Source organism: Haliotis rubra, unplaced genomic scaffold (genome assembly GCF_003918875.1).
Source record: "Haliotis rubra isolate DU_JTF1 unplaced genomic scaffold, ASM391887v1 Scf334, whole genome shotgun sequence".
Taxonomy (NCBI): Eukaryota; Metazoa; Mollusca; class Gastropoda; order Lepetellida; family Haliotidae; genus Haliotis; species Haliotis rubra.
In genome coordinates, this window is record NW_025767007.1 from 501,488 (window position 1) to 522,458 (window position 20,971).

General features: G+C 38.5%; 2 protein-coding genes across 2 annotated transcripts in view; one reads left to right on the plus strand and one right to left on the minus strand.

The window, feature by feature from the left end:
- Positions 1-9,356: 9,356 nt before the first annotated feature.
- Positions 9,357-13,049, minus strand: LOC124284334 (ankyrin repeat and SOCS box protein 8-like). Its single transcript, XM_046720418.1, is given in 4 exon segments — positions 9,357-11,456; positions 11,459-11,546; positions 12,144-12,377; positions 12,934-13,049. Coding segments are annotated over 4 exon segments (912 nt in total). The 5' UTR covers positions 12,979-13,049; the 3' UTR covers positions 9,357-10,911.
- A 633-nt stretch (positions 13,050-13,682) lies between these two features.
- The window catches only part of LOC124284335 (presequence protease, mitochondrial-like), a 33,469-nt gene continuing 26,180 nt past the window's right edge, over positions 13,683-20,971 (plus strand). The window contains exons 1-8 of the mRNA XM_046720419.1: positions 13,683-13,865; positions 14,549-14,636; positions 15,048-15,154; positions 15,425-15,576; positions 16,213-16,327; positions 17,204-17,300; positions 17,701-17,861; positions 18,023-18,149. Of these exons, the coding sequence (XP_046576375.1) occupies positions 13,822-13,865; positions 14,549-14,636; positions 15,048-15,154; positions 15,425-15,576; positions 16,213-16,327; positions 17,204-17,300; positions 17,701-17,861; positions 18,023-18,149 (891 nt within the window). The 5' untranslated portion in view covers positions 13,683-13,821. The remainder of the gene's footprint in view (positions 13,866-14,548; positions 14,637-15,047; positions 15,155-15,424; positions 15,577-16,212; positions 16,328-17,203; positions 17,301-17,700; positions 17,862-18,022; positions 18,150-20,971) is intronic.

Here is a 20,971-nt window from a genome sequence, read left to right on the forward strand (position 1 = left end):
GCTAAGATCCCTTTATTGCCCCGTTAGGAAGAGCCAGTTTATTACCGGTATGTAAAATTAAAAAGATTATTTATAACAGCTGTGTTGTTCAACTTTGTTCCACACATATTTTGTTCTGAATGTCCTTTTGAGTGAGTGAGTGAGTTTAGTTTTACGCCGCACTCAGCAATATTCCAGCTAAATGGCGGTGGTCTGTAAGTAATCGAGTCTTGACCAGACAATCTGGTGATCAACAGCATGAGCTTCGATCTGTGCAATTGGGAACCGATGACATGTGTGAACCAAGTCAGCGAGCCTGACCACCTGATCCCGTTAGTCGCCTCTTACAACAAGCATGGGTTACTGAAGATCAATATTCTAACCTGGATCTTCATGGGTCGAATGTCCTTTTGAGCTTGAAGAGTACTATGTGCTGTAACATAGTCTTATGACAAAGGACCTACGTTGGATCTTGTGATATTTCTAAAAGCAGCGTAAAACCATACTCATTCTCTCCACTTATATCCCAGCTCATCTGGCCTGAATGATTGCTTATCACGTGTTGTATGTGATCTGTTTAAGAATGGAACTGAAGTTTTATCCAGGTTCCATTATTTTTCTCTTGAAATCAAAAGTTTGATGTTATCCAAAGCCTTAATAACAGTACACTGGGTTGACTTAGCCAGTGTTAAAGTTCATGGTGTGATTACCAAGCCTTACCTACCATGTTTAACATAATATTTCTAATAATACACTATATGGTAAATATGATGCGATATCATGAATGTTGAGTAATGCGAATCTGAATAATTATTCACTTCAATATTGTAGTTAAGTGATTGATGCACTATAGGAACATGTTGACAGTGTTAAATTGTCACAGCAATAACCAGTCATCTCATGACACTCAAATTTGGTATGTAATAGTTATGTACCATGTGTGGCCTTGGCAAACTAACATGACTAGTGTTACTGCAAGGCTAGTACATATTTCATAATTGCATATCTCTTTGAAAAAGGACATAAGGGTTCACTCACTCATACTGTTCTGGTGACCTGAATAATCTAATTGAATTAGTGAAGGGCTACTGGTTCGATTCACCGAATATGCGAGTGAATCGTAACAGCCTTAATGTTTAACAAATATTTCTAATGAAGGAATGTCTGTTTTGGAGGTCTAGATTGTCTTACAACTAATGTTAAAAATTACTACACACAGAACAGATAATATACTGAACAGCAAAAGAAACTGAAGTTTCGAAAAAAATGAAACCTCATGAAGGTAAGCGTTCATGTTTATGGAACGTTCATGGTAAAGTGACGTAATGATGATGAGATGATGTCATGCAATTTGACATCCATACGAACCATTCGCACAAAAACACCAACAGTGCAGCAAAACCATAATTTTAGCATGTGCATCGACGGTTCTGGATGAAAAGCATGCATTTCACTCTGAGGTATCCTTTATAAAGGTTTGTGTCAAAAAACAGTTCAGTATTGACACTAGGAGATGTACACTCAACACAAACGATGCCTAGACTAACGACTGAGCAGAGAGGAATGGCCATTGGAAAGTTGCACGGAGGTAGCTCTGCAACCGCTGTAGCTAGACAATTGGGCTGTCATCTTACCACCATTACACAACTTGCTCAACGTCATCAGCAAACCGGGGTTGCTGCTGATCGTCCCCGTACCGGACGGCAACGAGTGACATCTCATGCGCAAGATGGGTTCATCCGGGTCACTCATCTAAGGAACCGAACTCAAGCACCAACAGTTACATCAGCCTTAGTCCATGGGTCAAGGGGAGCAGTGTCCAGCGATACGATTAGGCGGCGTCTTCGGGCTGATGGAATCCACTGCCGAAGGCCATATGTGGGGCCAATTTTGACACGCGACGTTTGCAGCCCTCACACAGCAAGGGTGTCGATGGATTATCTGGCTCAAAACAACATTAACGTTTTTCCATGGCCGTCTCATTCCCCGTATATGGCTCCCATTGAACATTCTGGGACGAAATTGGACGGAGGATTGGTGCAGGTAGACAGCCACTCACACTTGCACAATTGGAATAGAGATTGGTGTTTGAGCGGAAACCAATTGCCTCAGGCATTCTTTCAGACTTTACTGAACTCAATGAGGCCACGTTGCACGGCCTGTGTGCAAGCTCAAGGTGGCCATACACGTGACTAAAGAGACTCACTTTTCGCGTTCAGGGGTAGCTCCATTTGACGGACTGTGATCAATTTGAACTTATTGCAATTCAATGTCAACAGCAACTTTCAGCTGTTAAATTGACAGTGTTGTCTATAGAATAAATGATGGGACATGATTTTGGTTGTCTTCTATTCATAAACTTGACAAAAAGCCAGACTTGCGTTTCTTTTGCTGTTCAGTATGCCACTGATAATTACAATGAGACTTGTGACCTATTAAAAACAATGTGAAAACAAATATAGCACTATCCACCTTTATTCATTCACATGACTTCCTGAACCGATGTCTTGTACATAAATATCAACATGTCACAGCCAGGAACATTGTAGAGGAAACTAGGCCTCAGACTCTAGATGTGATATGACACTGAGTCTAAAAGGCAAACACAGGGTGAGAATGGTAACCGTCATGGGTAATAACACAGCGTAATAACACCGCGTACAGTGATGCAGTACTATCATACAGACACATATTTGTGCATAACAACATATGAGTATTGCATATCTCATGAATCAACTCTGCATGGGTACCATCTTCCCAAGGCAAGGGTGTTAACTGACTAGAAAATTCAGTTTCTGTCAGTGTGCGAAATATTCATCATGTGGGTAAGTATGAAAAATCCAAATCATTATCATGGACTTCAATAGTCTGTTATCGTTCTTGCCTAGGGAAGACAAGTTCTTACAGACCAATAATCATAATCATTGGGATCTGGGATTCAAACCCATCATCAACGAATCCTGGTGCTGCAAAGGGACACAATTCTGCACAGCTAATTGAATTGTAGCACCTGAGATCTGGCCTCCATGACCCATTATTTCTGACATGAGAACAGGCTTAAAACTGTCTAGTGACAGGATTTGTGCAAAAGCAAATGTTAAGTCGTTGCTGTCTCCTCTCTTTAAACATAAAAGTCAAAGAAAATGCTGACTAAAATGTATTGTGTTGCAGAGGTGGATCCAGGATTTTTGAGAAGGGGTGTGTGCATATAAATCATGAAGTCCAAAGGTTAGGGGCAAATGCTCCTCAAGGAAATTTTTTTCCGGGAAGAGAGAGGGGGTGGTGGTTATCGCAACCCCCTCTGGATCCGCCCCTGTGTTGCCTTTGTCATTAAACAACATCTGAAATGAGTGTATTTTGTGCAGACTGCAGTAGAGTATCATTTATGTTTACACATCAAGCAATGGATGAGTAAATTACAACTCTAAATTACACCATTGACAATCATATCTAGAATTCTTCTTTTTTTATCTCATTAATTGGTTAAGCATAGTTAGAAAACATTTTAAAACAATGCAGAATAAATAATGACTAAAACAAGAAAGAAATCTGGCATTTTGAAACTTGCATAGCAGTGAGAATTTTTCACAACCATTCAGAAATTTTAAGAAACTTAGTACTTCCTCATCAGCTTTATAATCTATTTTGTTTCTCTTTCAATCTGCATTGTATTATGATAATAATTATTTATGGTTAATGGAAGAAAATCCAAATATAACTGGAAGCTCAAACCAAATTCATGAAGATACTGAAAAAAAATACACATGGAAGATTATTATAATCACATCTTTGCATTGTATCATGTCATCAAATTCTTGCATTGCGATGAATATATCCTGATGTAACAAGTTTGGGCATGTTTCAGAATAATTACTTATACATATGCTGTTAAAATCTTGAAGAAATTAATCATGTTTTTGTATAGGCAAACAGATTCAAAACAAATGCAAGATTGGTTGCAGTATGACTTTGACCAGAACAATACTATTCCTAATATCACTATACTAGTCACTCCGTGCCAGTCATTATGTGAAGATCATAAACAAAACAAGATATCAGTAACAAAAACTAAACAACAAATAGTTAACATTCAACATATCAGTGAACAAGGTTAAGGGAGCAATCATTTGATTTTCAGGGAGGGGCATTTTAATCTTCATATTTTCAACAAATGCAAGTGCTCATTTAAAAAAAAAAATTCATACTAATTAAATACTTTCATTGGGCATTAATATTTCTTCCTACAATGTGAAGGTATTTGTGTTAATATTTAAGTAAAACCAGGATTTACTTTTTATTTAAATTGATTCCAGCTCCTTTAAAATCAAATTACTGCTCCCTTAGTTCAATCTGTATGTAAAATTCCATAAATACGGATAAAATCACACAATGTCATTACACAAACTGTGAACTTAAAAACACGTCTGTTTTGGGACAGTGTGATCTTTATTTGATGATAATCAGAATCTGCATTTACTTCTAAGATGTCATCCTTGCTGTAATCAAAAGATCTTGATGCCTGTTCAGATGCCTTTCTTCCTGTAACTGTGTGAGTGGACAAATATCATTGTGCTTGTCATCAATATTACAAACTAATGGTTATGTACTCAAGCCTTGATCTCACAAACTACGGGTCAGTTGTGCTTGTATAAGTCCATGCTTGGAAAGAGTGGACTGTACCCCACTAGTGCTCATTCCACCCAATTTCATAGCAGCTGTTTCTGTTTATTGATAAAGTGTGTTAGAAACTACTTGTCATTTCAAAATTTAACTAGCCCGGATGCAGTTGCACAAAATAACCTTGGTGCTACGACTGTCGTAAGTCTGTTTTAAGGTACAGGAGTTATGCTCACCTTAGCGTTAAGCTCACTTAGCCACTATACATGGGCACCCAGGCTAAAAAATGTAGTTTCTAACAAAATGTATGGCTAGAATTCTGGGTTTGAATTGGTCCACAGCAACCTATGCTTGTAAGAGACAACCTTATGTACCAGGGCCCCATTTCATAAAGCTATCGCTATGACTGTCGTTCCTCCTGTACTGTAACATATACTTACGACAGTCATAGTGCTACAATATCTTTGTGAAGCGGGCCCAGGCTTTCAGACTCATTGACTTAACTTTCTGCATATCACTGCACCCTGATGTGAGACATCAATCATTTCAATCACTGGTTTGATTATTTCCAAGCCACAGATGGAATACTGGAGTGTTCAGCATTTAACAACAATTGTAAACCAAAAGTCACCGTGTTCTTTAATCTGATTGGTTGAAAAACGTGACCGAATGGTATTCGATTCCCGGAAATTGCAAGAATATTCGCTGTGTATTAATACCTACAAACATCGCACACACCATTGTATTGTTGCGTCGTCAACAGTGGTGACGTCATTCAAATCATATTGTGACGTAAAGTCAGAATGACGTCAGAAATGAGCAGATCCAGATGCTACCATGGGAACTAGCTGAAACGGCCAGCTGATGACACTTCACTGCTGTACCCGTACTCGATGTCAATGAGTGCAGAGAGTAAAACCCATGTGGGCTTTTTGGTTTACTTTTGTGTTTACAATGTCGATAAACATCATGTGTTGGCCAATTTCTGGGTGTTATTGAGTATTTGAAGCACTGGAATATTTCATTTGAAACCTCCAGCTCTTGCCGTCGGTTCCAAACGAATTCCCGTACTTCAAATCCTCAATAACAACCGGAAATTGGCCAACACATGATGTTTATCTCCTAAACAAGAAATGTAGCTGTGGTGAACATATGCAGGGGCGTAGCTACCATTATAAGAAAAAGCTCGGGCTTACACATGAAAAAGGTTGGGAAGTCCTCAATATTATCTAAATAAAAAGCTTTCCAACCTATCGGGCTTACACGAAAAGTATGGCTTTCTACGCGCCTGATATGAGCACTAAGGATATGATAACATATAGTGATAACACGTTCCTAAGTTGAAAGTCCTCACTGGAATCAATACATTCAAGTTCTAATAAACTTAGCAGCCATCATAACCAACCAATCTCTACCCTTTGTAGATGTGGTACTGCAGACATGTTTTGTCCTGAAATCTAATGTCATGGAAGCATAATAATAGAAATGCTATTTTGTAACACAGAAATTATTACAAGCCTACTGGTTAAACCATCATCCACGATTGATAAATATCCATCAACTCATTTCACCAACAATAAATATCAGTAAAGTCCTATGTTCACATATATAAATCACAAACAACTACTGGTAATAATCAGGGCCTCCTTTCACAAAACACTAAGGTGATCGTAAGTCACTAAGGTAGCCTTAGTGCAGTGTTAAAGAATGGGAATTAAGGTTAACCTTAGTAAAGGTTGCTTCGTGAAAGGAGCCCCAGGACCCCAATGCAAGTGTAGTATTACAACAGTCTGAAGTCTGAACTATACAAGCCTATACAGTCATAAGTCAGTGTTACACCATCGAGTTATACCAGTCTTCTTGAAATTGATAGGGTCTGAGCCTCAGATGAAAAGAACTGCGTAATAGTGAAATCTTTGTAGACATTACATGATACCATGTATCCACCAAACTTGAGCCAATTGAGCAATTTTTTCACTGTGAAAAGTTAGGGAAAAAAGAAGGGGTCTGTGACCTTTTGAAAATGGATATATAATTCACAGCTTAGCTTTATAACTAAACATTTGCAAGTGCATGGATGGCTGAAGACAAAATCTAAACTGGATCTTAACACATAATTCAAACACTAACACACATGATGATGAAAACAATCAGTCAATCATATGTTAATAATTTAAACTTTCATATTACATTAGTAGCATTACTAAGGCAATGATGATGAGCAGGTGCTAGTCACATACCTCTATTCTAACTCTAACTATAAAATTAAGACTATTGTAGGAAGAACATGAAAACACAATGTTTCCTTTTCTGTAACTTACATTCAGACATATATGAAAGGTTGGGATGGGGTTCATATTTCAAATTCTACACTTCAGTGGGGAAGGTGGTGGAGCACCTTTAGAATACAGCACCACAACTTCTCGTGAGGACGTTCTCTGCCGTAGGGTTGCGTCACTGAGACAGGCAACCAGTTTGTGAGAATCCGTCGGATGCGAACCCGCAAACCCTGTCGACTGAGCTACATCCACACTGTTGCACAATGGTCAAATTTATCGAGTCATTCCTGTGACATGACGGAAATCACTGGAAACCTACGAAGGTTCGTATCAGGCAATCAGACAAGGTGGGGGAATACTGGTGGATATGTCTGTACAAAAATAATATTCTCTTGTTCCAAAGATGGCATTACCTAAATCTAAGGTTTGAACCAGTATGGTATTCTAGCAGCTTTGGAACATTGCACCGCAGACAAAGATGTAACTATGGTAAAACTATCAAGCTATCCCTGAAAGCCATATGCCCATGAAAACTGATGTGCTTACCATAATTAAGTAGCATTGTGGCCCAGAGTGTTTCAAGGGTAGGAACCACTTTGTGACAACCATTACACAGATCATGGATGTAGAAGTGGGCACTATGGTACAATATCACTTTGTGTCCATTACAAATAATCGGAAAATATTGACAGGCAGACAAAGTCTGTCAATAATATCACACAAACTTGAATAATATTGATATGTATTGCTAATCCCCAATAATCCAGTGTACCATAGCTTCATTGGTTATCACAGTTCATGATAGCATGCTGAAGCCATTCACTACCATAGCTTTCCAGGGCAAGTGTCTTCATTGCCTAACGGTCTTATCTGTAACATTACAAGGATTTTAAGGATATTCTCTCATGTCTGTTGAATCAGACTCAACATGATGCTTTATTATGCAAGCATATTTTTCCGGCTACCTGATTGGTCTAGAGGCGGTCACGTGACCGTCGACAGAAAAGCATATTGACTCCAACCCAGGTCCGACCAAAAGTCATATTGACCTGAGTTACTATGACATCAAGCTATGACTTCATTCTATTGTTTACATGTCACAGTATTGTTGACATAACGTTATTGGTTTGTAGTGAAAATAAAATTACTTTTCTTGACTAAATGGACATGTTTTGGATTTTAGAAGCTTTTTTTCGGTAATTCAAATAAAACAATTATAGACTGGCGAATTCGGTTTCCTCATCGCCAGTCTATAATTGTATAATATTCCAGGGAATATCAGACATCAATATTTCACAGTTTTCAATTCATTAGTAGCAATGAATGTTGCTGATGAAAGGTGCCTTTTGATAACTGAGTCATACTCCATATGTGAGTGAGTGAGTTTAGTTTTACGCCACTTTTAGCAATATTCCAGCAATATCACCATACTCATTCACTCACTCTGCTACACAAACATATGTATTCCTCCACCACAGATCAATGTGCTATGAACATTAAATTCTTGACAAGGGATACAAAGTTCCCGAAATAAAGTAATTATTCATTCTTAAAAATACAGTTCACTACAAATTTCATTTCTTCTTATTTTGAAGTTAGCAATGAGGGGTCCTCTGACCCCTAGTCTTGTTGGTAAAGACAAAACCCTGAATATGCTTTCTTTGGTTCGTTTTGAGTCAAGTTTGACACACACATGCATGCACTCACGCACACACAGCCATTTCATTAAATTATATAATATAAATCACCAAATATTACCAAAATGAAATATTACTAGTATTCAACCCAACAGTTATGGTGAACTCACCAGAGTTCAGAAAAGGCTTTTGATTGGTTGTTGCTTTCAAGCAAGAAAATTCGAAATTGGGCACTCTGTGCTGAGTTAGTGACCAGAACTAAAGTAACATGAAATCACAAATAAGAGTCATCAGAAGATGACACCCCATCCCCAACCCCTCATAAATTTGAAAGAATAAATTATCTGACAGTCCAACTTGATGAGAGAATTTCACTCTCTAATCTGTCCTTCTGTATACAAGAGTAATTGGGATTCGTAACTTTGTACTTCTATGTCAGGTACACATCTATTTCAAAGTCACAGGACAAAAATACAAATTACACATTACAATATATTGTTACATTTGAGACTAAGTCAAAATCGTTTCCATGGAAATTGAGAAAAATATAAATGCCAAAACTTTCTAAATAGCAAAATGCATCACTTTGGGTTCTGTTTTATATATCCACCAATTTTTGTGGAAAAACAAGTTTTTAGTTATGTTGGGGAAACGAAATGATTACGGACGGACAGACAGACAGACAGAGGAGGTGTTGACTATATCTCCCAGCATTATATTCCAGGGGATAATAAAGCTTTGGTGGCAAATGGGTACAAAGTGTATATCATAACAGAATGTAGAAATAATCAGAGGCCATACAATAAATTATTACATGGGTTCTGATACAATACAACAGATAATCGAGAATGTTAACCTTCCATAGACAGAAGTAATGGCATCATACAGCATTACCAACAGTTTCATGACTTGCAAAATGGATGCTTGCATAACCTATGGTTTCAACTGTATTAACTTTGAACACAAGATCATATGATATTCAGTTTTGAGCTTTTTACTAAACAGTCCCTTATGTTATCATCAGAAATACTTAACACATTGATACTAAACATGAGATTTAAGAGGAAGAATTAATTCATACACACATGAAGAAATCAACTGATTTTCTCTCAACAAACATCACAATCACACTGAGTACCAGGGTACCCTAGTACAATACTAACAATAATGCACATGTACATATAACTAGGAATAAAGTTGCTACAGCAAGTTCTCCCTTGGCTTATGGTTTAACTAACCTAATATATTGGAATCCTTTACCATAACAAAATAATGAGATAAAGAGATCATCACAGATGAACTTGCACACTAGTTACTTCTTAGAAACAATAATGTATTGTAAACTATACATTTACAAAACAAACTAAATAAAATATTGGTTAATAATACATTATTATTTTCCCCTTTAACCATGTTAACAATTTAAAAAATGTCAGTTTCCTTCTCTTTAAAATCCAACACTGTACAGTATCGAAATGAGTATGACTTTACACTAAGAAGTGATAAAGTGCCTGCTTACACCAAGTATCAATCTCATTAATATCTGATATTTTAGTCTGATACGATACCTTTCTACCGCAGTAGCTGAGGACATTTTTATAGAAGGTTATCTCAGGAGAGCCCTGTAACAACCTTCCTCTCAATTTTTTGAATGAAAGATGCATGGGTTCTTGAGCCATTCAAATGTTACCTTTTTTTATTCAATCATTTTCAGTTTAACACCTCAATTTAAAGTTTTCACTATTTACAGTAATAGTGTAAAGGGTTTAGCCTGTCATAATTTGAATTCTTTTACATAAACTTACAATTGTCTTAGGTGTAAAAGCACTAAGGGCTATGACTGTTGTAGCACCCATTCTTTCACACAGACTAACAATCGTCTTAGTGCCAAGATTGAACAGAACTCTGATTTTTAATAAAATGGAGGTCAGATATAATTTCAGCGTATCTCTCATGGTTGTGGTGTATGATCATCATACAGAAGGTACACCTTTCAATATTGCAAGGCCATGTTGTAAAAACACTTACATTCTTACTGTGGACTTAAGAATACCCCAATATCCCAGCACTTACATTAAAAAGTCAACCATAAATCTCAAAACCAAATGATGAAGGGGAAAAAAAAGAAGATTTTCTGAATCTGTTAAGAATGTTTTTGCCTGTCAGTAAATCACCATCAACAAATAAACACTGGTGAATGGATGAACATATATTGTTTTGAGCGACTTCTCATATATCATCCTCTATCCAATATACAATCGACACTGTCAGTCATCATGATGTACAATTCTTTTAAAATGTGTGGACCACATTCAAATCAATGTAATAATTTAGATCAACATGGTAAAACCAATCCCAATCATACAAATGATTCATCAGTAAAATCCAATACAGTCTCATCAACGGCTAAGTAAAATATAATCACGCAGTTGAAGGGGCAAGGGAAGTGTAGGAACTTTGTTTGGTAAGTAGTGGTAACCTAGGCAACGTCGTATACAATGACGACAGAGGTCTTGGAGCTTCTTTGTATTTTTGCACAGAGGAAGCAGCAGTTCAGTCATCTTATTATCCTGACCTATATTCCCGATTAACTCTCCTTTGTTATTGCGCAGGTCAAACTGACCAGATGCTTTAATCAGCAACTCCAATACTGCATCATCAAGATCAGTGTTGAGACCGCTTGCTTGGATGGATGCTGCTCGAATAAGAGGTGTGTCACCCATAAGATTCTTCCTGTCAACGTTGGCATTATATTCTAGAAGAATTTTTATAATTTCCAAATGACCCTTCCTTGCTGCCCAGGCTAATGGAGTGTCTTCGTTATAATCTCGTCCATCTACATCAGCACCATTTTGCAATAAGAGTTTGACACAGGCGACATTGTTTTTGTAGGCGGCCCAGTGTAAAGGAGTATCCTGGTTACCATCCCCAGCATTGAGGTCGCGCCATACTGCATCAGCACCTCAACACAGAAGATGTCCCTCTCAGCAGCATAGTGGAGAGCTGTACGACCATAACCATCAACTTCATTTACCTGTACAGTGAACATAAAGAGTAATGTTATATCTTTCAAGTCTGAAACTGGGTGCTCGTGGATTGATCAAATGGTCCCTTGTGAATTTAAGCAAGAATTGTATTTCACCTTGGCATGATGATATACAGCTGTACGATGTAATGTTTTATTGAGTTTGATAATACCCTTTTCAAAAAAGTTCAATTTCTGAAAGACAAGGTTTACTTCACGAATTATACTCTGCATTTAGCATATTTTCATAATTTTCCTGTGTTTGTTCACATAGTGTAGATCCAGAATAAGTCAAAATGTTATACTGACTGAGTGAGTTTGGTTTTACGCCGCTTTTAGCAATATTCCAGCAACATCACGGCGGGGCACACCAGAAATGGGTTTCCAAAATGTTATAACAAGTGGCTAACAATTGCCTCTGGAAAGTTTTGTGACACCCTGTTGATGAGATTATTGAATATGAAAGCTACTTGTGCTGATCTTTTCAGTTTGCTGAAAGGGTTAACCTTTCATGTGAACAGGGCATCCAACCATAGATCATAAGATCAGAGGTGTGAATCGCATCACAGCTTGGAAATTTACAGCCACTACATCAAAGTTATTTACCCTAGCTCCTTTCTGAAGGAGGAGTCGGAGACAGTTGCTGTCACTGACCATACATGCACAATGCAGGGGCAGCAAAGTGCCATGGATTCCATTCACATCGGCACCAAGGTCAATCAGGTGCTCCACGTCATCATTTGCACCAGCGAAGGTCCTCCAGTTGCTGATGGCTCTAATAAGTCGTTCCGATAAGTGATAGTTTTGCTGTGCACTCTCCATCACATACCACATAACTTTCTGAAATATGATGGTACAGTTGTTTAATGTACATCTTGCATAAGAATAATCATGCTAATACACCTACTGACATTTTGGTGTGTATTAGAGGTCTTATTATTTGGAAACGTTTTGAGACTATTTCTATTAACATGTTTAAGCTGGTGAGCATCCACTTTGCTGGGAATGTTATACTTGTGACCTTGGCAAGTTCTCATTTTAATTGCAAGGTTATGCAGTTGCTGGTCATGACAATGGTGAAGTTGGATACCATGTCTTGCAGCAAAGTATCGACCAGCTCAAAGCACAGACAAAATAGACAGAGACACCTCATGAAATCTTATGACAAATCTTAACATATTTTGGAGAATAACATAGTAAATGATATCACAAAAGTGGTACAATATGTTATTATATAAGTGGATAGTGTTACCTATCTATAAAGTTAACTAAACACATTCAGTGAAACACCAATGACCACAACAATATGCAGCTTTCTTTATTCTGTTATGCCAATTTTCCACTTGTGTAAATAGATAATAAGCTGGGTTGACATTAATCAAAAGTCAAGAAATACCTGCACAGCTGTGCAGCGAAACCCTGCTAATTCTGACATAATCATTCAAGGTGATTCAATGATTAACTTCTCATCCTAGGCAAACAGGGTTCAAGTGTTACTATAAATGAATTCAAAAAGTAAGAACTGATTTTTGTTTGTGTTATGGTTATTTACATCTGTTTACAATCAAACAAATAATAGTAGGAGACGGACCTATACAACAATACGTATGCTAAAAATACCAAAATAAGTTACCAACGCCAATCGTGACTACGACATTTCAGATGGCATTTGGCTCAGACACGATCTTGACAAGAAATGATATGACAAAAACTGTGTGCCAGCTGAGCAGAGTGAATGTCAGGTCAAGTAAGTTCATTCCGATAAGTCCGAAAGGGATTTCCCCATATGACGGTAAATGGTCTTCTTAACACATGTACACGTATGAAACACAGTTGCAAATTTGATTAAGCCTTTACAACCTTTCGTACAAAAACAAAACCGGGCTTTTCGGGTTCCTTATGTTCGCATCGTTTTTGTATTTGCAACGAAAATAAAGAATATGGGTGAAGTGACAACTTAGCACTTTCTGACAGGTGATTAACTTCCGATTGACCCGGAAGCAAAACAATTGCAGTTACGGTGCTATTGCACTGGCGTATTGATAATATGCAATAGGAAATAGATAACAGCATTGCCGTATAGTAAATTCTCTTATTTATTTGCATCAAATATATTGGAAATTAATTTGAGTTTTGGTTGGGATGATATTTACCGCGAATCTACGATATGGCCGCTCCCATGTGAAACATGTCTTAACTTCGGAGGAAGACGGGTGTATTGCATAAGCCGTTTCATTTGAGTACTGTTTATTGAAGAAAGCACGTTGTTTCAACACTTAGGACAATGCGACTACTTACACGTAGTCGAAGAGTACTTGGGACTTATTGGTTAGTGTTGTACTATCTTGGATGTATATTAATTATGTAAAAAGAAAAGTTGATCTGACAGAATTGCGTAGAACGATGCCCATGCTGTTGATCACTGGATTGTCTGGCCCTGACTCAAATATTTACAGACAGCTGTCATATATCTGGAATATTGCTTACTGCAGCGATAAAGAACAATCAATCAATCTGTCAATCAAATTTAAAGCGCCCCTTCACAATCCTTAGATTTAGGCAATCATTGTCATCCTTAGTGTTAGTTTTGAAGTGGTATATTGGTTAGCTATCTAGCTCAACGAATTGAAGGTTTTGAAATAAGTTCACTCTGTATGATTGTTATCAAGAATGTCCCAAACATTTTAGATATTTTAATGTTTTAAAAGAATGTCCTATCAGAAATTATCATAATCTTGATTTCCTTTGGCCTCAAGCAATATTATATGTTCAGAAATTATAACCCCGGCTACCACCCCTGCATGGCAGTGACAGCATCTGAGCATGTGTAGTATTCCTAAGAGCATTTCAGGACCATAAGTATAATTAATACTTCTTTGTAAGTTTTCTTTTTATCACACTTTTAAAAAACAAAATTAGAGCTAGTACATCAGCGTGATCAGTGTAAAATATTTTCCTAGCATTGAAACTTGGTTGGTGGAGAGTTTATTAACTTCATTTTTAACCCCCAGGAAGTCAAGACTGTATGGCACTGCAGCAAAGGATGTCAGTAAAGTTCTAAAGGAGGGTGACAAGCTACATGGATATACTGTCAAGAAAGTAAGCACCTCACTGATTTGCTTTGTGATAAAACAGTGCATCTGTTTTATCATTCTTATAGATTATTTCATACATGTTTTTTTAATCTATATTTTAAAAGCATTTTAGGGTTGGAAGCATTGGTAAAACAATCTGCCTGTCTTCATTTAATAAATCTGTTCAATAAAATATCACCAACCTTAGTGTAATACTTCTTCCAACATTCCTTAAGCTTCTGTTTGTGTGTTTCACCACTGTGGTATGCTTGTTTGGCCTGCCTGTTTAGTGTTAAATTGATATAACTGAAGTGCTGTACAAGAGTGGTATTAAAGACCCACAAACTCACTCATATTTTCTTGTGTGTAATAAGCCGGATAAGTGGGCAGTACTATTGAAGCTTGAGTGTTTTCTATTTTGTATCCTGTGTTTCAGGTATCTGAGGTGCCTGAGTTATATCTGACTGCTGTTGCCTTGGAGCATGACATCACTGGGGCTCAACATCTTCACACAGCCCGAGATGATGACAACAACACTTTCGGGTGAGCAGTGATCAGCCCAGGGTGAACGATGTTTGGATAGCATCACTGAATAATTGTTAGTCTTGGTTCACTACCTCAGTTAACTCTATCTCATATGTAAGGAGGAGAGTTCCTTTTGGGGTGATCATCAGAAGTCAAAACCAGAAATCTGATCATGAAACTGTCTCTAATTTGTATGTACTGCAAACAATTTGTGAGTTCAAATATGAGACATCACAACTATTCAAGAGTTTTACAAAACATGAATTCAAGGTTGTTTTCATATTTCAGTGTTGCTTTTCGCACAACGCCCTTGGACAACACTGGTGTACCTCACATCCTGGAACACACCACGCTCTGCGGTTCAGACAAGTTTCCTGTACGGGATCCATTCTTTAAGATGCTCAGTCGATCCCTTGCCACCTTTATGAATGCCTTTACTGGTATGTGCTTCCCTCAAATGTTTCATGGAGGTCATTAGGCCTCTTCTATATGTGTCAGTATATAATAGCTGATTGATATCCTCTGTCAGGATATATATAGAAAATAAAATGACTTATCCCAGTGTATCACAGGTATTTCTTTTAACTCTGAAAACAATGCTATATTGATTTCTTACATTGGCAAAACTGCACTATCGTGGTTCAAGGGAGGTTCTCTTTCACACTACATTGTACATGTTAATGTGAGACCATGGCCACATTTGAAGATATACAACATTCAAAATGTTGTCAATATGAATGTCATTAATATTCCACATCCGACATCATCTAACAACTAGCTAGTAAGTGATCCACAAGTCAGTAATATTGACAAACACATCTTACAATCGTAAAGCAAAATGTTGCGATTCATATAGATGGCAATGATTTGCTAAAATGTATAGTTTTAATGATAAGTCGAGCAATGGATGACATAGTTTATCACTTTTTCAGCACCATACTTGTTCTCGGATACGAAACTAATCAGCATACCTCCAGTCTGTATCTAGAGTTAGCTCTTTTTGAAACTCCAACCACTGATAATGCGGTTTCACCCTTAATTTCAAACCCCAAAATTTAAGGAATATTTGTTTGCAGCCTATGACTGGACGATGTATCCATTTTCAAGCCAGAACCCACAAGACTTTCAGAACCTACTGAGTGTGTATCTTGATGCTGTGTTCCGCCCCACGCTCAGGGAGCTGGACTTCAAGTGAGAACACCATGTCCAGTAACCTGCTGTTAAATTAGTCACAGCTTGATTGTGCTCTATGTTTGGGTAGCCTAGTGGTTAATGTGTTTGCTTGTCCAGCTGAAGACCCAGGTTCGATTCCCCCATGGGTACAATGTGTGAAGCCCATTTCTGGTGTCCCCCACCATGATATTGCTGTAATACTGCCAAAAGCGGCGTTAAACCATAGTAACTCACTAACTCAAGGGAGATCACCTTGTCCAATAAGCCATTGTTAGAATAGTCACAGCATGATTGCACTATTCATTGTGGTAACTTGCTGCTTATCTGCTTGTTGTAGTAATTAATTAACATCATGGGTACACTGTGTGATGTACATAATTTTCTTTCAATAATCTACCTCTTTATTGTCAAAGTCATAGCTGCTCCAATTTGGCTAACATCACAGTAAATAAATAAATATATTTTCATCAGACCACTTCTCCACTGTCAGCCATGCCAGCCAGTTGTTAGGTAAACTGTACCTTGTGCAAAACCTTGGGGAAACGTCTTTCCATTCGTCACATGCACTAGATGCTTTCATATTGGGGAGGTGGGAGGGATTACTTCCTGTTGTAATTGATTTAAATGTAACAGAGCTAGTATTCTTAGAATTATACAGAATGATAATATTATTTGATTGCTGGTGTCCCCCACCTTGAAAAGACAGAAATAGAGTTCAAGTGGTTCAAACAATGTAAGCTGTAATGGAGAGCTATTCATGCACAAACAAGATAGTCATACTGATAACTGATGCATGGTTTATTATAAGCATGATGTTCTGCAGTAGTATATTATTCTTGCCACTGATTAGAGTGCTTATGGGAGGTAATATGGTATGTACATTCTATGTTGAAGGCAGGAGGGATGGCGTCTGGAGCCTGAGGACCCAAGCAACCCCTCCTCCCCACTCACTTTCAAGGGGGTGGTTTACAATGAGATGAAGGGAGTTTTTGTAAGAATATCTGTTATTGAACCATTGAGTTAGGTTCTGAAGCACTTAGCCATGGAAAATCAATATATGGCACTATTTCAGTTATACTTTAAAACAAAATATGAAAGTTCTGACACCTGAGAAGAAGATCAATTCTGCTTGACTCCGAACTCTAAAAATGTATGCCTGTAAACTGCTTCAATCTACTTGTTGGTTGTATACATTTTTCATGGTCATGGTCTCTGGCTTGTAAGGTCATTGTGACTTTGTAATGACTCAGAGTTCATATAATATATATGTATGCTATGACATGCATGTCTTTCATAATACATTGGTAAATCCAGCCAGTTGTGTATCACATGTAGCACAGATAAATATACATGGAAGCAGTAATGAAACTGCAATGTTTCCTTTCAACCAGTCCAGCTCACAGTCTATCTTCCATCAAGTGGCTCACAACAAGCTTCAGCCCAGCCATACGTATGGAGTGGTGTCAGGTGGAGATCCTGCCTACATACCTGACCTCACATGGCAACAACTGAAGGATTTCCATGCCACACACTATCATCCCAGCAACTCACGGTCAGTGTCCTTCCATGCCACATACTATCATCCCAGCAACTAGTTCAGCATAATTTCTGTATTAATCAATATGCTATTGTGTACAATGTCTGAATGACATGATATTGGTGAATATACCCCCTTGTTAATGTAGGTGGATTATTATCTGAGTTGTGTTGCAGGTTTTTCACGTATGGCAGCTTTCCCTTGGAGGATCACCTTGAGTACATCAACACCAACTATCTGCAGCATTTCTCACAGATCCCTGTCAACACTTCCGTCCCAGCGGAACCCCGATGGAAACAACCGGTATGTGCTACCTTCCTGTATCACAATGAATGTCTGAATGTCAATATAGGGTGTATCTTACATAAATTTATCAATTTTTAAACTTATCCTATCTCACGATTTGCACTTCTCTCTCTTGCTTCGACGCTGAGTGGAACGAATGAGAACTTTTCCTGTAGGCCTCTCTTGTCCATACACCCGTTTTCCCCAGGCTGCTCACTTTATAGGACAGGTCCCTAGTCCCTGGCTAAGCGTGCAGCACATTCCCCTGTCTACCCACGTGACTACCTTAGAGTGATCATTCTTCTTCTTGTCGCACCACTGTGTGGAGGTATTGTGAGAGTTCTCAGTTTTCCTTACAAGTTAACATGAGAAATACATCATTGGTAGTATGGTACGCCCAAAGTAGCGTAATTTTGCGGACACTGTAACAATATTTTCTTCCTCGGATCCCCACTCGTCATGTGTGGGTTGTATTGACCTGTGTTCCTGAAGCAAGCCTTGTCGGGAATGTGCTCCCTTATCAAGGACGTTTTTAGAGCATATAGACATGCTTGCTCCCGTTGGCTGGCAGACAGAGCTTGTTACACTTCAACAGTTGATCACCCGACAAAACCCCCGCTTTCAACGACCAGTATTAACTGCTCGTCATTTGGAGATTCCCATGTCGGAAGGTGATGATTTTATTGGCGCATCATCAGATGTCTACTCGCCGTTCCACCTCATCGAACCGCTCTGTGTTGTCAGCCGACTCACACAGCCGATGTACATCGTCAAATCGAATGGATTCACCAGGCCGAACCGTTTCGCCAAGGCGCATTGGATCACGACATCGACTCAATTCACCATATATAAGATTGTTTCTTATCGCCGAAACGGTTCACATCATCGATTTGATTCATCGCACCGAAACGCTTCGCCTCACCATAACGGCTTTCTTCACCGAGACGATTCACCTCATTGAACCAATTCACCTTGGCCGGAACATTTCACCTCACCGGTTCATCTGATCGTTCTAGATCTCTCCATCAGTGGAGATCATTTAAACGTTTCGGATTACCAAACTGATCCAGATCACAGTCACGATCCAGATCACAACGCCGATCCAGATCACATCAATGTTTTCGGCTCACCATTCTGAATCAGATCACTAAGCTGAACCGATTTACTAGCCCGACTCGTCCCGTTTCAGCAGGCCGAACCGTCTGACGGTCCCAGTTCTCGAGATTCCTCCGTGACCTGGACTCATCTCATTCCAGATTTAATCTACCATCCGAGCTTCACCTTTGATGAATAATTCGGTTCAAAGAATCTATCTTCGGCGTAGATATCAGCACTATGACCACCTGATAGGGCATTACAAGATAAGCTTGCTAGCCAGGAATACTTTACGACACTTCACTGAGTCTTGTTACTACAGACTACTCATAACAGAGTTTCTGTGTATCGCTGGGTGCTATCATTGCAGATGGTTCGTCATCTTCAGCACCCTGCGTTTTACATCATCAGCAAGTTTCTGAACAGATGACAGATGGGTCAAGTTTTTGTGCATGGTACCAGCAGCGATGTCTTGTCAAATAGTCAGCATAGTGCAGCCTGGAATTTATGGGTATTGACACTCCCGGTTAAAGGTCACATGCAACGTAAAACACAACTTTGCAGATTCTGATACCTTTCGGTATGGCCTTACCGAAACAAATCGTCAAAAAATGCAAATTCAACTTATAAAGTTGAAAAATAACGAGATGAAAAAAAACGCGCGAAATCGGAGTTCAAACGTTTCACTAATTTTCCCCCGACTTTTCTGGGGAAAACAGGTTTCAACAGCTGGGCTGCGCTTATAGCACGTGCGCAGTGAAGTAGGTTCGCGCAGCTTGGAAGCGGTTGTCCGGTGAATACTCGGTGAAGGCTTTGGTGTGAGCTTTTTTTCTAATGTTTTGTTGATGTCTCACAGGCGCGAGCTTTTTATATGTTATGACAGTAAATTAACTGTTTATATAATTTCATTTGTCTATTTCAACACAAGTTCTTCTTACCGAGTCACTTTCTCAGTTCGATACTTAAAAGCAATGCCATTATTTAGTGTTGACAGAATTTCCAACTCTGATATAGATATGTCAGACTAAACTCAATGTCTTGTTTTATTGACACCTGTGTGTCTGCCTGCCTGTCTGCTAATGACAATATTCAATACACAGCTGCTATCACTGACCACATGCAATTTGAACTTAACACCAATCAGGCTATACACCATAAACAAAATGCATTGATTTATGGCCCAAGTTCGGTCTCTGTCACATTATATAATTACACAGACAGGCAGGTGTGATACTTGAACACATGACATGTTATGATGTCTGTTGATTGCAAAATGTTATACACAAAAAATAAGCATGTATTTACAAAACCCAACATCTCTATATACACACACACAATGACCCGTGAGGGCATGTGCAAATGAACCAGCCGTTACACTTGAGTGCACACCCACCCGCTCTGACTGGGTTCGGTATCCCGGCTGCTTCGTTTCTTGGGAAGTAAACCGAAGTACACAATATTGCACTTTTGATTTGCGATTGTACGCTTATAATTTTGTTTGTATGTTTTTTCATAACCAGCAATGTATATTATATGTCATGAATAAGTGATAATTGTGTTTTAATTATGTTTGATTTTTTGGTTGCATGTGACCTTTAACCAAAGACTGTGTTGTCCGGATTTTTGTTGCATCATGGGTAACGTTTGCAAATAGCGGAATTTTGATGATTAGAGTGACTATGAAGTGCCCTGGCAGACTTGTCTTGGTCCCACGAGTCGGATATCAAGTCCAGCCTTCAAAGGAT